A 16,584-nucleotide genomic window follows, 5' to 3' on the forward strand; every position below is an offset into this window, starting at 1 on the left:
CTCAGGCGGAAAAGGAGCTTCCAATAATCATCTAGGAACTCCGCGCGGTTTTCAGTGCTCTCCAGCAGGCACATCGGGTTCTCCAAGGTCACCCCGTGCAGGTCCAGTCGGACAATGCCACCACCGTGGCCTACATAATTCGGCAAGGAGGAACCCGAAGTCGGGCGGCACTCGTAGAGGTGTCCCGCATTCTGGTCTGGGCAGAGCGCATACTCCCGGCCATATCAGCAGTATTCTTCCCGGGAGTCCTCAACTGGGAGGCGGACTTTCTCAGTCGCCAGGACGTTCATCCGGGGGAGTGGTCTCTGCACCAGGACGTCTTTCAACTTCTGGTGGACAGGTGGGGTCTTCCAGAGATCAACCTCATGGCGTCACGGCACAACAACAAGTTGCCGGTGTACGGGTCTTGAACAAGAGACGAAAAGGCGTCTCTGGTGGATGCTCTGTCCGTCCAGTGGACGTTCCGGTTTGCTTATCTCTTTCCTCCGTTTTCCCATCTTCCACGGGTAAGCTGGAAATTCAAACAGGAAGGAGGGACGCTCCTGTTGATAGCTCCCGCGTGGCCCAGGCGGCACTGGTTCTCAGACCTTCAGGATCTGTCCGTGGACATTCCTCTGCGGTTGCTGCTACGACTGGACCTACTGTCACAGGGTCGTTGTGTTCACCCGGACCTGACTCGGCTGTCTTTGACGGCGTGGCTGTTGAGACGACCATGTTAAGGTCCAGGGGGTTTTCCAGCTCTGTAGTATGAACTATGCTAAGAGCTCGGAAACCATCTTCTGCAAGGATATACCATCGTGTGTGGCATACATTCTTCCAGTGGTGTCGACTGAGAGGTTATGCCCCTCGGGTGTTCCATCTGTCTACAGTGTTAGCTTTCCTACAGGCGGGACTAGACCATGGGCTTCGCCTTGCTTCTCTGAAGGTGCAGGTGTCTGCCCTGTCTGTCTGGTTCCATCGTAGGATTGCTACAATCCCTTATGTGCGCACCTTTATGCAAGGTGTTCTTCGAATTCAGCCACCCTTTGTTCCACCGGTGGCGCTTGGGATTTAGCTGTGGCCCTGAGGGCTCTCCAGGGACCGCCGTTTGAACCACTGGGCTCAGTGGACCTTAAATGGCTGACAGCTAAAACAATTTTCCTTCTGGCCATCGCTTCGGCCAGACGTGTTTCTGACTTAGGGGCTCTCTCCTGTAGACCCCCTTTCCTGATTTTTCATGGGAACAAGGCAGTGCTGCGCACTCGTCCTGAATTTCTTCCCAAAGTTGTTTCACGTTTCCATATCAATGAGGAAATCGTTGTGCCGGCTTTTAACTCACCTGATCTTTCAGTGGGTGAGGCCACTTTGGACGTTGTGCGGGCCTTAAGGATTTATGTTGACCGCACTTCTTCGTTTAGGAAGTCGGACGCCTTGTTTGTCCTCTTTAGCTTCCGTAAAAAGGGTTGGCCTGCTTCAAAGCAAACTTTGGCAGGTTGGAATCATATGGCAATTTCAGAAGCTTATCTTCAGGAAGGCCTTACGGTTCCATCCTCTGTGAGGGCTCATTACACTAGGTCTGTGGGTCCTTCGTGGGCAGCTCGACGTGGTGCCTATGCAGTCCAGATCTGCAAGGCTGCCACGTGGTCCTCTGTCCATACCTTTGTGAGGTATTACGCGTTTGACACCTTTGCCTCTCAGGATGCTTCCTTCGGGCGGCGGATTCTCCTTTCAGCACAGGAGCGTCCCCACCCTTGAAGGATACTGCTTTGGGACATCCCCAAGATATCCTGTAGATACCCTATGGACCCTGATGTAGAAAATATGAGATATGGTAAGAACTTACCTTTGTTATCTCTATTTCTACGAAGTCCATAGGGTTCCACATGACTCCCACCCTGTTGCACCTGTGCTGCAGATGGGCTTTACTCTGGTCACCGGTTTTTCCGTCTCCCTCTGGTGAGAATGTGATTCTTGTGTGTGTCCAGATCTTTTTTCTCTCTCTTCCTTCTCCTCCGGCCTATGGTTTGGAACGTAACTGAGATGCCTTGGCTCGGGGGCGGGATATAGGAGGGGGACCCTAGTGCATCCTTGGAGGCTGAAAACTTAACTCTATGGTGCCCGATGCCTGACGTCATCACCTATACCCCAAGGTATCCTGTGGAACCCTATGGACTTAGTAGAAATAGAGATAACAAAGGTAAGTTCTTACCAGATCTCATATTTTTTGCGCTTGTGCTGTCTGGCTGATCAGCACATGTGCTATGCAGCCGCCACAGTAGGAATCCAAAGGTAGGACTGGCCCTTGATTCAACAAATCCATACACCGCTTTTCTGCAAAGCAAGACTGCAAGCCTGTGAGTCAGAGAAGCACCTCCCTTCTAACAAAGCCATCTGCTGTGTTGTGTAAGAGAAAATGTTAGATATATTTAATGTTAGATTTTTTTTCCTTTCTTTTTACTTGAGACACTCAAAATGAAGCAATTTGCACTCATGTTAAATCATGGATAACTAATACATACTTCCCAACAATTAAATATACTAAATACTCTGAATGGGGTCCTGGCCAGGTCATAATGGGCATGGCCCTGTCTCCAAAGGAGAACTGATTTGCCCCCAATCTCAGGAGAAATACCTTTACATTGCCAAAGGCAGCACCTGGTCACTGACTTACATACCAATTTCTGTGAGTAGTGACAAAGAAATTGCAGAAATCAAGGCAGTTGGAGGCTATATTACTATTTTCTCTTTTTTTTACGAATTCATAAGAATAATAAGAGATATGGTAAGAACTTACCCTTGTTATCTCTATTTCTACAAAGTCCATAGGGTTCCACAGGATACCTTAGGGTATTGGTGATTACATCAGGCATCGGACACCACAGAGTTAAGTTTTCATCCTCCCAGGATGCACTGGGGTCCCTCTCCTATACCCCGCCCCCTGAGCCAAGGCATCTCAGTTTCGTAACAAGCCATAGGCCGGAGGAGGAGAACAAAGAGAGAAGAAAGTCTGGAATACACAAGAATTACATTCTCACCAGAAGGAGATTAAAAAAATGGTGACCAGATCAAAGCCCATCTGTAGTACAGGTGCGACAGGGCGGGAGTCCTGTGGAACCCTATGGACTTCGTAGAAATAGAGATAACAAGGGTAAGTTTTTACAATAGCTCTTATTTTCTACATCAGGGTCCATAGGGTATCCACAGGATACCTTGGGGATGTCCCAAAGCAGTATCCTTTAAGGGTGGAGACACTCCTGTGCTGGAAGGAGAATCCGCTGCCCGAAGGAAGCATCCTGAGAGACGAAGGAATCAAATGCATAATACCTCACAAAGATATGGACAGAAGACCACGTGGCTGCCTTGCACAACTGAACAGCAGAGGCTCCACGGCGAGCTGCCCATGAAGGAACCACAGACCGAGTAGAGTGAGCTTTAAGAGAGGATGGTACAGACAGGCCCTCATGAATGTAAGCCTCAGAAATCGCCATGCGAATCCATCCTGCCAAGGTTTGCTTATTGGCAGACCAACCCTTCTTATGGAAACCATAGAGGACAAACATAGTCCGATTTCCTAAATTAACTGTTAGGTCTGAGGAATTAAAGGCCGGTACTATAATTTCCTTATTGATATGGAAACTAGATACCACCTTAGGTAGGAACCCTGGGCGAGTGTGCAGCACTGCCCTATCCCTATGAAAAATTAGGAATGGGGGGCGACATGCAAGAGCCCCCAAATCTGACACTCTTCTGGCCGAGGCAATGGCCAGAAGAAACAAACAGTCTTAGCTGTGAGCCATTTTAAATCCACTGAGCCCAGTGGTTCAAATGGCGGTCCTTGGAGAGCCCTAAGGACCACAGCCAAGTCCCAAGGAGCCACAGGTGGAACAAAGGGAGGCTGTATGCGAAGTACACCTTGCATAAAAGTGTAGCAACATTAGGAAGTGTAGCAATCCTACACTGAAACCACACTGAGAGGGTGAAAACCTGCACCTTCAATGAAGCAAGGTGAAGACCGTGATCTAAGCTCACTTGTAGGAAAGCCAAAATCCTGGATATCCTAAAAACCTGATGATCATAGCCTATAGAAAGTATGCCACACTCGGTGGTAAATTCTTGCAGAAGACGGCTTCCGAGCTCTGAGCATGGTGTTAACAACAGAACTGGAAAAACCCCTGGACCTCAAGAGGGTAGTCTCAACAGCCACGCCGTCAAAGACAGATGGCCCAGGTCTGGGTGATGGCAAGGACTTAGAGACAACAGGTCCGGACATAGAGGCAACCGCAACGGAGCGTCTATGGATAGGCTCCAGAGATCTGAGTACCAGTGCCGTCTGGGCCACGCTGGAGCTATCAGCAGGAGCGTGCCACCTTCTTGCTTGAATTTACGAATCACTCGAGGAAGAAGGGAGAACGGAGGGAAGAGGTACGCAAACTGGAAGGTCCACCGGACCAACAGAGCATCTACCAGAAGTGCCTCTGTGTCTCTTGTTCTTGACCCGTACACAGGAAGCTTGTTGTTGTGTTAGGAGGCCATGAGGTCTATCTCTGGAAGGCCCCACTTGTTCACCAGTAACTGAAACACCTCCTGGTGAAGAGACCACTCTCCTGGATGCACGTCTTGACGACTGAGAAAGTCTGCTTCCCAGTTGAGGACTCCTGGTATGAACACTGCCGAGATGGCAGGGAGAATGCCTTCCGCCCATGCTAGAATGTGGGACAGCTCTGTCAGGGCCGCCTGACTTCGTTTTCCTCCTTGGCGGTTTATGTAAGCCACCGTGGTGGCATTGTCTGACTGCACCTGCACGGGCTTTCCGTGGAGTACATGTCTTGCTTGTTGGAGAGCTTTGAATACAGCCCTTAGTTCCAAGATGTTGATTGGAAGCGCATATTCTGGTGGCGTCTACCTTCCCTGGAAGAAGTGCGGACCCGACACTGCTCCCCAACCTTGAAGACTGGCGTCCGTCGACAGAAGGACCCAGTCCACAATCCAAAAGGGGCGCCCCCTGTTCAGATGAGTTGTCTGCAGCCACCAGGCTAATGACAGACGTACCGCTGTTGACAGCACCATTGTCTGTGTCTTTATCTGGTGGGGCAACTCATTCCATCTGGAGAGGATCAAATTCTGCAGAGGTCTGGAGTGAAACTGGGCAAACTCCACCATGTCGAACATCGACACCATGGAACCCAGTAACCTCATCGCCGAGTGAATAGACACCCGGCGACTCTGCAGGCAACTGCGTACTTTTGCCTGTAATGCAGAGATCTTTTCCTCCGTCACAAAGATCCTCTGATGTTGGGAGTCCAACAGGGCTCCGAGATGGAGCATCCTCTGTGATGGCACCAGGGATGACTTCTTCCAGTTTATCAGCCAGCCGTGAGCCTGCAACACAGAGACTGTCAATTGCAGATGGCGCTGAAGGATCTCTGGAGACCGTGCCAACAGCAGAAGGTTGTCCAGATAGGGGAACAAGCGGACCCCCTGCATCCGCAGGTGGGCTGCCATGACTGCCATGACTTTGGTAAACACTCGAGGTGCTGTGGCCAGACCAAAGGGCAGTGCCTGAAATTGGAAGTATTGGACTCCTACTGCAAACCTGAGGAAACGCTGGTGTGCTGAGACAATGGGAATATGCAAGTAAACATCCTGAATATCTAGCGACACCATAAAATCCCCCGGCTCCATTGCCAAAATGATGGAACGCAGGGTCTCCATCTTGAACCGAGGAACCCTCAAGAATTTGTTGAGTGATTTGAGGTTGAGGATGGGCCTGTAAGACCCATTGGGTTTCTGTACTAGAAAAAGATTGGAGTAATACCCCGATCCTCTCTGGGACAATGGAACCAGCACTATAACTCCAGCCTGGAGCATAGCGTGGATCACCTTCCGGAATTCCCGGGCCTTGTCTTGGTCTGACTGAAGGCCCGTAGTGAAAAACCAGCTGTGAGGCCTCCACGGGAAGGAGAGGGCATACCCCTGAGAGACCACTTCTCTTACCCAAGTGTCTCTATGGTTGTGAGACACCAGCACTGGGCAAACTGAAGAAGCCGGCCCCACTTTGGGGTCCCCCAAGGGGAGGCCCGTCCCATCAGGCTGAGGGCTTATCGTCCGACTTGGGAGTTGGACGTCTTGTACTCCAAGCCTGCTTCTTTGGCTTGGCAGATTTCTTGGTCCCTGCCTGTCTAGGAAAGGACTGCACTTTGAACTTACCCTGGGCCCTATAGGGCCGAAAGGATGAAGTACCAGACCCTGATTGGATTGTCGCCGATGGCAGACACGCAGACTTAGCTGCTGCCAGAGTGGCCACAATTTTGTCCAGATCAGGGCCAAACAGGACCTGTCCATTAAAGGGCAAGCATTCCAATCCCTTTTTGGAATCTGAGTCTACTTTCCAAGAACACAACCAGAGGATGCGGCGCGCAGCCACTGCTGCTGAGGAGATTCTGGAAGTGAGGAGCCCTATATCTAAGGCTGCCTCATTAATGTACATAGTTGAGTCTCTGAGTTTACCCAGTAACTCCACCTGCTCAGGTGACGAGTCAGCGTCTAGAGACATCTCCAAGCTATCAACCCAATGCTCCATGGCTCTGGCAACCCAGCATACGGCCATTGCAAGGGAATAAAAGGATTTCAGGCATATTTCTACCTTGCGATCCGTAGCATCCTTTAAAGAGGACATGGAGGCCATGGGCAATGTAGCACTCCACACTAGGCGTGTGACATGAGAATCCACCTGTGGAGGGGTTTCCCATTTGGAAAAATAATTATCCGCAAAGGGGTATGCAAAAGCCAAATGTTTTAGAGGCTGGTACCGCCTACCTGGATTTTTCCACGCCTCCTCTAAATGATCCACTAACTGACCAGATAGAGGGAATACAGTGGCATCACCCTTAATATCCTTAAAGAAGGCATATTTAGATTTGGCCACGGGGGGATCATCATCTGCAATAGCCAAGGCCGCACGGACTGCCCGTATAAGGCCAGGTATGTATATTTTAGACTTGGACTCCACCTCCTTAGTACGAGGGAGCTCCTGGTCTGAGAGGTCAAAAATCTCCCCGTCATCAGATGTTATGTCATCCTCATCATAATGAGCTGTCTGAGACATTAAAGGCCGCTTAGCAGGCCGCAATGATGACTCCCCCTGTAAAAACGTCCGTCAGGTGCTGTACCGTATTGGACAATGAGTTTACCCACGCAGGTCCCTGGGAGACCTGGGGGGGTCGAAAGTGGGAGACACTGGGGTACCATCAGCTGTCTAGGGAACCCCTGCATGGGTCATGACCTTACCGACTGCCGCGATAACCCCATTTGGGGAAACGCAGGGGGCATCGCCAGCTGGCCCACAAGGGTTGTAAGTGCCTCTGCACTTGGGTGGTTCCTGCACAGGTGCAGTTACAGAAATTGGGCGTGAAATTATATATCATGCCCGACATAAACCTTCAGTGTGCCCCTCAGCCTCCGCTATTGGTACAGTACATGCGGTACACTTTAGCTGGAGAGGAAATTCACGTTCACTGTCAGACATGAGTGTAACGGAGTGTATGTGACTTCCCTCACAGACCATATTTTTACTGTGAGGCAATGAATACCCTGCTACACCGCACCGCAAGGGCTTTTGCAGAAGAAGAACAGGGATAGTAAATTGGCTGACAGTCGGAAGTGAAAGTACAGACAGACAGCGCTAGCATTAAGGCCCTCATTCAGAGGCGGTCAGAGGATGCAAGCGGTCGCTCAGAAACTGGGCGGCCACTTGCATCCTGACCGGCCGCCTCTGTTTCGGTCATTAGGCTGTCGGTTTACACCCACAGCTCTAACGACCGCTAGGGTGATGGTCGCGATGGTCAAAGACTGAGGCCCTGATTCAGAGGCAGCTCGCAGGTCTGAAGGGCGTTTTTTTTTTTTTCAGTCTGGCCTCCTGGCCGCTCGCTAAGCTGTGGGTGATCACCCACAGCTTTAGCGAGCGGCCAGGTGATGGTCGCGACAATCGCGACCATCGGGGCTTACGACGAGACCCTAGGGTAGGGTCTCACTTGTCGTAAGCCCCGGAGAGCTTCTGGCTCTGTCAGAGCCGGAAGCTCTCCACTGACATGGGAACGCCTCCGTTTGGGCTGCCACCCCCCGGCCCGCCTTACAAGCGGGGCGAGCTGTCAATCAACATCGACAGGTCGTCCCCTTTGGAAAGAGACCCGCTACGACCGGCCCTGTTTGTCGTAGCAGGTCTCACGCATGCGCACGAATGAGCCGGCTCCCTCGTGCGCATGCGCACTGGACAAACATCGAGGCTTAGCTAGCGACCAGGAGGCCGCACCAAAAAAAAAGAAGCGCCCGCCCTCATTCAGAGAGAGTGATCGCTTCTTGCGACCACCTCTGAATGAGGTCCTCTGTCCTCAGGACCCCACATAGGTCACGTTTTCTAGGTTACCCAGCAGGAGCACAGGTGTATTCATTACTCACTAACACATTTTAAAACATCCACTGGTGGAGCTAATTATTTCACTTGCAATTCTGTGAGATGACCTAGAAAACATGCACTGTTTGAGGTCCTGAGGACCGAGTTTGAGAACCTGTGCCCTAGAGTATCAGCATTGTTTTAAAGCCAAAAGTATGTTATTGAGAAATTCAGAATAAAATGTAGTAAAGTGAAGTAAATTGTCATCTATAAGGTCAGTTATGTAGTGGTGGACAGGTTTGAGCTTCTGTTTGTCCACAAATTTCCATTATATTGACCAGAAATAATTTGATTTGGTGCTGGACAACCAACCTGAGGCACCCCTGCAAGTGTCCCGAGGCACCCCAGGGTGCCACAGCGCACAGTTTGGGAACCACTGCTCTAGTGTATTTTCTGTGATTTGAATGTTAATAGATCTTTCTTGTAGGCAGCTTAATCAGAAGGTCAGTGTTTCTCATTTATTCTATCATTTCAACGAATGATGCAAACAGTCCAGGCAGGAACAAATCTACCAATAACGTTCCAAGTGTGAAGATGCATTTTTCTGACTTGGCCATTGTCCCAGATGCCTAAATACTGCTTCATTAATAGACAACATGTTGATCCACTGGACAGAAAAAGCTGGAATGATGCATAGTGTAACTTTGTGCTATGGCAGTTTCAATGGGTTTTACAATGCCAGCCTCTAAGTTAGTGAGGTTGTTGTGTCCGAACTACTAATTAGATCTCAGTGTTGTTTATTGAAAAACTTCTGCCTCATTATGGGGCCCATTTATCATGAAATATTTGTGGCTTATTCCCCAAAAACACCCAGAAATATTTAGGAACCCCTGAATGTATGAAGGAGGGACTGCTGTGGTCCCTCCATTTCCTCTAGCAGCAGCCACCCCCATAGGTTTCTATGAGGGATGCGATGCTTTCAGATTTACCAAGCTCCAAAATGAGAAGCATTCCAGGACTTGGTCCTCGCAGCTTAGCCAATGGGCTACACATTGCAATACTAGCTGGGAGAGAGTTCCATAAGAACCCTCCCCCGGCAATGACTGACGCGCATGTGTGGTCTATAGACCACGCATTTGCAGGGGCGCCGAGAGGGAGTGGGTACTAATTGCGTGGGCCCGGGCTTGCTGGAAGGGCCCGACGGGGGCCCAGGTCTGGCGCCGCACCCCCCCTCTTACATCAAAGGAGCCCAGCACACGCTGCTGTGTGCTGGGCTGCACTGGGAGGCTGCTCGCGGCTGCTAAGTAGCAGCCACAGCGGTCTCCTATGCCTATGGGGAGAGCGATCACACTGATCGCGCCCCCCACTGTCTATGCGCCGTGCTGAGGGGCTCACAGCGCCTCCCTCCCCAGCGTGAAGCGGCGCTGCAAAAAAAAATTTTTTTCCTTCCTAAGGGTGCGTGGCCACGCCTCCCATGATTAGGCCACACCCCCTTATTCATTCGGCGCGGCTGTCCGCGCCCCTGCGCATGTGCAGGATCCCTTTCCCAGTCATTTTACTCCCAGCACATCTCAGGGTTGGGATCCTTTTGGACCCCCTGTCCTTGCATGTGCTGTTTAATACATTTGGGCGGTATGATCGCATCCTGCAATGCGATCATAGGCGCTAATAACGCGCCTCTATGAGACCATGTACTAGTCTGTGCTGTGCTACGATGGGTTGAGATCCAGAGGTGGGGCTACAGTGCAGTCCAAAATTCAAATAGGGGAACCACACCAACTGCCTTTTCAAATGCTGCCAAACATTGATGGCTGGGACTCGCTGGCAGTAGGTGTGACTCCCCTATTTGAATTTTGGACTGCGCTGCAGCCCCACCTCTGGAGCCACATATAAATTATATCTCTAAGCAGTGTATTAGTATTTTTAATGTTCCCAGTCCATTATTTGGATGCATATGTGTTACCCCAGACACTAGTTGTCACCATCCATGGTGGTACCTATGTCAAATATATGTATATACATGTCTATTATATAGTATTTGTGTCTGTCTGCATGTTAATCTTAAAAGTATTTTCTAGTTCACATATATTTTACCCCCCTTCCCCCTCACAGAAGAGAGGAGGAGTGAGCAATGGAGTGGTTAGCCAGCAGAGGGCACAGGACATAGAACCGGCTGGAAGCAGTTGCAGGTGGCTGAGGTGGACACTCAGTTAAGTCGGCCAGGGAGACTCTCCTGAGGTAAAGGGCAGAGTAGGACTCTGCCCTAAGGAAGGGCCGCTGGTGGTGGCCGTGTGGGAAATAAGGATGGGGATGGAAGGATCAGCTCTGCAGGAGAAGCAGCAGAAAAGCCCACCTGAGCTGTGGAGACAGGCAGCACTCAGCAGAGAGTCAGTTGAAGACAGAAAGAGACGCTCTATGAGGCAGTAGCTAGTGAGAGGGAGGTGATTACCCTGTGGGAGATGCCCCACGTAACTAAGCTTTGGTGAAAATGACCAGAGAGGACTGTAAATGCACGCCATGCACAGCCCTACATCCCTGGCTTACACTTCTAGTAAACTGATTAAGTGAACTACAATACCAGAGACTAGTTTATTGTGTGTAGTATAACACCAGTCACAGTGCATAGTCCTGGCCTTAATCTTCTACTCATAAGAAAGACTGTAATATCTACATCAGGGAGCATTACCTCACCGCACCAGCATTACTGAGGGCAAGCTAGACTGTAATATCTACATCAGGGAGCATTACCTCACCGCACCATCATTACTGAGGGGATCTATTCACTGTTGATGGTCAGAGCCCTGTTAGCCTTACCCAACGTCAGCTAGTAAAGACTGAAACTGATGGTAACTGAGCAGGAAGGCATTACAGCCAGTGCACTAAGGACTCTCCTAAGGAAGTAAAGGGGGTATTTCTGACCTCAAGGTTTTTAGACATTTGAACATACCCGTAACAGGAATTCAGCCTGCAGCATAGCAATCATCATTAGTGACTCCAGCTCAGCAATTCTCTCTTTACTAACTGAGACATAGATAGTTATTTATCTACTTTAATTTTAAACCTGAGAGAGATGGGGATCAGTGAATTATATGTGCACTGACGAAGCATCTTGGCCAATAAGGGTAGACTCAATTAGGGGGGATAAACCTAGTCTGGACTAAGGTACTGAAGTAAAGTGGTGTAGCATACTGATTAATGTGTATATAATGTTATGCATTGAGATTGGTTAGTCTAAATTGAATTATTTCAAGAAAGTGTAATGAGAGATACGATTGTAATGTTGCAATGTGTTTATGTTATATGTTACAGTGGAGGAAAATTTATTTTATTCAGATTGCTGCATTTGCAAAATACTGACCTTTCAATTCCAATAGCTCCAGATCTGGAGTTCCAGTACAATAAACTGGTTTATTTATTGTGGGAATGTATTCTAAATATATAAAAGCTTGTTAGTTAATGCATTTTGAGAAGTTGTTGTTTTAACTGTGGTTACCCAAACTATACTAAGGAATCGTATTTTAAAATAAATTTAAATTTATGTGGTAACAACAGGAATAATTCTTAGGGCGGAATTCAATTGATTTCGTGGCCCGCATCTCCCGTCTAAAGTGACAGGAGATGGCGGGCCGCTAATCAATTGTGCCAGCGTTTCACGCTGATCGCACCCAAAGTGGTCGGGTTTAGCCGCGTAAAACGGCTAACCCCGACCAAAGTGCTGGGCGCGATCGTGAAAAGTGATGTTTGGGCGCCCAAACATGTCACTTTTCGCACATTTCAGCTCTCATCCCCCAGGGGCTGCGAGCTGAAATGTAGAACAGAATAGCTCCGTCGGGTGCAATAGGGGATGAAAAGAATTGAATTCCGCCCTTTTGTGTCTGAAGCAATCCTCCTTACCTCTCTGGTAATTCAAGAGGATAAAGAGAACCTACCCAGAGTGTAATAATCCATCATTACTCAGTAAGGTTCAAGAACACATTATCACACTCAAACATCTTCTAGCGGGGTATTACACATATAATTTCAGTTACAAAGTATCAATCTTTTCTGGACAAACTGTTTCTCAAGTGTTCATTATTGAAAAAATGGGTGATCATGAGCGTCTTAAATCACATTATTAGCTCATTGCTATCAAACTGGATTTTTACCTTTTTGTGAATCTTACACAAATATTTAGGGCAGGATGTATCGAGAGATAAAGTGGAGAAGTTGCCAAAAGCAACCAATCAGGTTTTCATTTCAAAGACTGTGCTAGATGAATGACAGTTATGCTGGGTACACACTATGCTATATGCCGTTCAGTCAGCCGACGAACAACTTATCGCATAGTGCATCGGTTGGTGTGTATAGACGATGTGTCTGTGAGCATCGTCATTCACAGACATATCGCATTGGCCCTGCAGCACAGCCGATAGATCTTGTACATCTGGCTGTCTGTACGGCCAACCAATATGCTGGCCCAGGAAACACCACCAATGACGTCACTTCCGGTTCCTGTGGGAGAAGTATTGGTAAGTGTATATGCACAATATCTTTTGTACATACCACTTACCAAATCATTGGATCGGTGGACCCATCGGGAAGCCGGGAGCCCGATCCATCACTCAGGTGTATACTCAGCATTATAAACTGATCAGTTGCTTTGCACAATTTATCACGCTCCAAGGCTTGATACAGCTCCCCCTTAACAATGTCACAGTAGTAATTAGTGTTTTATTGCAGTTCTATAAAACATTGATTTAGCCCTCTTGCAAATCTGAAGTCAAAAAAATAATATAATGTCGAAAAATTTATTTTTTTAAATCTTTTATCTTTACAAAAGCTCAAAAAAAAAACCTAAATCACAGTAACAAACAAATACATAAAAGTCATTGGAAATAACAGAATGGCCCAATTGAAATAATGTACTAGGTATATATTTAATTTGTATTTACAAATATTATATCCCACTAGACCATGTATACACTGCCGTAGCATTCAGACTGTGTAATGCTTGCAAAAATGCGTGTAAAGATCATAGTTCCTGACATTCTGGCTACCCCTCTGGGGGGCCTGGCGCGGCATAGAAGGGGGCATGGCTAGGATGTGATGCGGGATTGGGGGGCGTGATGTTGTGATCGCATCATCGTGCCCCCCCACAACTACCAAATCAAAGTTGATGTCGCAGTCCAGACTCCGATTCATCCCCAGTGCATGTGCACTGAAAAAAAGGGGGAGAAAAAAAAACACACATGCATTCGCACAAAGAACGGCTTCTAGGAGCTGCATCAGCTGCAGCCCTTGGAAGCCACAAAACTGCTGTAATACAGTATAAGCAGATGTGGCTTCCCATTGTGCTAATGGCAATGCAGACTGGCAGTCCCAGAAGGAGAAAACACCTGGGTCTAACAGTCTGAAGTGCTGCTAGCAGAAAGCACTTCCAATGGGAAGTCTGCTAGTGCAAAGACTGAGGCCCTGATTCAGAGGCAGCTCGCAGGTCTGAAGCTCCCTCCATCGTGCGCATGCGCAGTGGGGCAACATCGACCCGCTTGCGAGCGTCCTGCGCTTGCGAGTGGGTCTGAATGACCCCCTGTATACGCTGCATGATCTGGTGTACGACAGCGTGATGTATTGTTACATGTTGCATGTAACAGCACCTCCTTGTTCATTGCATCTACCCATCTGCTGTGCAGAACAGCAGATGGGATGAGACGCTGAACAACCGGTGTGAACGATGGATCGGGCATAAACACGTCAGATACACACATGATATGTATGATATAATGTTCTGATCCGCGTTGGAAAGATATATTGTATAGTGTGTACCAAGCTTAATACTCATGGGTGGAAGGCTTAGGAAGTCCTCACACCAGCCACTAAATGACTCGTCACAATCACAAAAGGAACCATCGGAGTACACTGTGCAAGTTAGACAGTCCTGTCAGACAGAGATAGCTGTGAAATGGAGGAGAAACGGATTAGACAGTTATTTTGCCATTTTGGATGACATGAATGGTAACTGAAGGAAACTGTGGTGTAGTAAAGATGGGCAATGGTTAATTCAGTTAGAGGCCACTTTCACTTCTCCACAGCATTATTTGAATTGCTACATATAAACCACCAGTCTGAGACACACATGTATGTTAGAAATATATGTCTATGTACGAACACACAAATTACATACTGTATATGCCTGGCTGACAATTTTAGGGAAAATGTCAGATTACAGTAATTACAGATCAAGAAAGATGACTGTCCTCATATGTTCATAATTTATTTATATTTTAAGTACAGATGTATCCCTGTATCTTTTGACAAACCATCTGCAATACAGTTAATCTTTGAAGACAATAGTTTTTCATTTGTTGTTTTTAAATATTTATGTAAATACTAAAAGCAACAGTGGGACTGCATTGTTTGTATTAGCATTTTGTCAGTAAATGCATGCAAATGGACATAGGGATTGAACCTGTTAGTTCCAATCATCCTATATTCACTCCACTGTATATCAACCACAATCACAAATGTGACATGTTCTACAGGTTCTTCTAACCATGCCACTTCAACAATCAGCTTTTCAGATTTAAGAATGTTTATATTAACGACCCAGTGTAGTTCATTCATCATTGTATATATTTCTTTATAGTAAAATGAGGCTTACTCATCAACAGGTTTAAGCAATGTCACAGCAGATATTAGCACTATGCAACTCTGCACAAAACATGTTCATTTGCATTATTCAAAAGAGATCTATCTCCACCGGAGGGGATTACAAATAGATGCTTTCTAGTTTCTTGATTCGGCGATTAAATCTGCAGCGCACGCAGCGCCCCCTGGTGTGGAAAGGTGTGAGCTGCAGCTGCAGAGCGAACAAGTGGGTGAGGCCACTGCCTAACACAAGACCCAGCGAGGGAGGAGTCAGAATCGGCACTAGTCTCTCCTTTCTGAGTCCCAGCTGGCACTGCAAAAAGGGATTTACTATTGTCTAAGGCAAAAAAAAAAAAAAAAATAACAAAACAAAATCCCCCTTAGTACCTGATCTGCTGCAGCACAGTCACAGGGAGCGGACACAAAGGGAGCAGCAGGCTGCAGAGGACAGGGACGCTTGTGGAGAACCATCATGTCTTACCAGGGCAAGAAGAACATTCCTAGGATAACAGTGAGTGTGTCCATCTCTGCTCTGCATGCTAAGCCGTCATGTGTACAGTAGATCGTTATCACATTAGCAATGGGCAATCCTTACCGTGGCGTTCCATGTGATACAGCAAGTGTTACATTTCATTGTCAGCATGCTATGTCTAGAAGGGGGGACCTGATCGCCCCAGGGTGTGCTGCTTCCCATCATCATACAGTTTATTATCATTATTATTTGTGTGGTAAACACTTGCAGCTCATCAGACGTGTGGACAATGTATTAGAGTAATCCCTCTGTGTCCAGGATTATCCTGAGAAGGTGAAACTGACCAATCTGTATACGGATCAGTGCAGAGATTTATCCTACAGCTCCTCACTATAATCAGTCAGTGTCTCTGGCAGGTGGATAGTTATTTACAGCATAAGCAGATCCACCTTTTTCTAATAATGTCTGTTATCTCATAGTATAGTAGTAAATTCTTATTATTGTATGTATGGGGTTTTCTTACATCAAAGGATGACACAGCTGGTTAGGGGTGGTCCCTACTGCACCACCCAACGATAAATGGGAATTGACTTCCATGTCTATGCATCAGGATTTTTAACTGTAGTAATGAAGCCTAATCTTCTTGATTGTGTTGACCTATTTTTTTTCCATAATGTAGTATTGGAACAGTATATGAGGAAAAAATTTATTTTGTTTTAAGTTGTCAGTGCCTTTACTAAATGGTTGGGAACACACACACATATGAGGCTGCCAGGTGTGTGTGTGTGTGTGTATATATATATATATATATAAGATTTGCAAAGCACTCTCCACTGATTTACCATGGGTGTAATGCTATGCTCCGCAGACAATCAGTTGGTGTCCCCATATTCAGTAGCAGGCCTGTCCTTCATTGTCAGACTCAAGACATACAGCTGGGCTTTGTCTCTGCTGAATTTAATTAGACCTTTCTTAGGGTGAGGGTGGGGGATGATGCTCTGGGAGTGGAATAGGTAAGCTACTCCATCTTTGCGATACAGACAAAAGGAACATGGGCTAACATATAGGGGGGTGTCACTAGTCTACTGCCTCATCAAGAACAGCTTTGCTTTGCTTTAAC

General features: G+C 47.5%; 1 protein-coding gene across 2 annotated transcripts in view; it reads left to right on the forward strand.

Moving 5' to 3' along the window:
• Window positions 1-16,584, forward strand: part of LOC148453440 (dihydropyrimidinase-related protein 3) — a 247,719-nt gene that overhangs the window by 146,595 nt on the left and 84,540 nt on the right. Inside the window, exon 1 of one of the 2 annotated variants that reach the window (XM_088462133.1) lies at window positions 15,236-15,503. The exons of the other annotated variant lie outside the window; for it this stretch is intronic. Within the exon in view, the coding sequence (XP_088318259.1) occupies window positions 15,465-15,503 (39 nt within the window). The 5' untranslated portion in view covers window positions 15,236-15,464. Of the gene's footprint in view, window positions 1-15,235; window positions 15,504-16,584 lie in introns of those variants that run through there. 2 annotated transcript variants of the gene reach the window in all.

Source organism: Taudactylus pleione, unplaced genomic scaffold, assembly GCF_031769625.1.
Source record: "Taudactylus pleione unplaced genomic scaffold, aTauple2 ptg001151l, whole genome shotgun sequence".
NCBI lineage: Eukaryota > Metazoa > Chordata > Amphibia > Anura > Myobatrachidae > Taudactylus > Taudactylus pleione.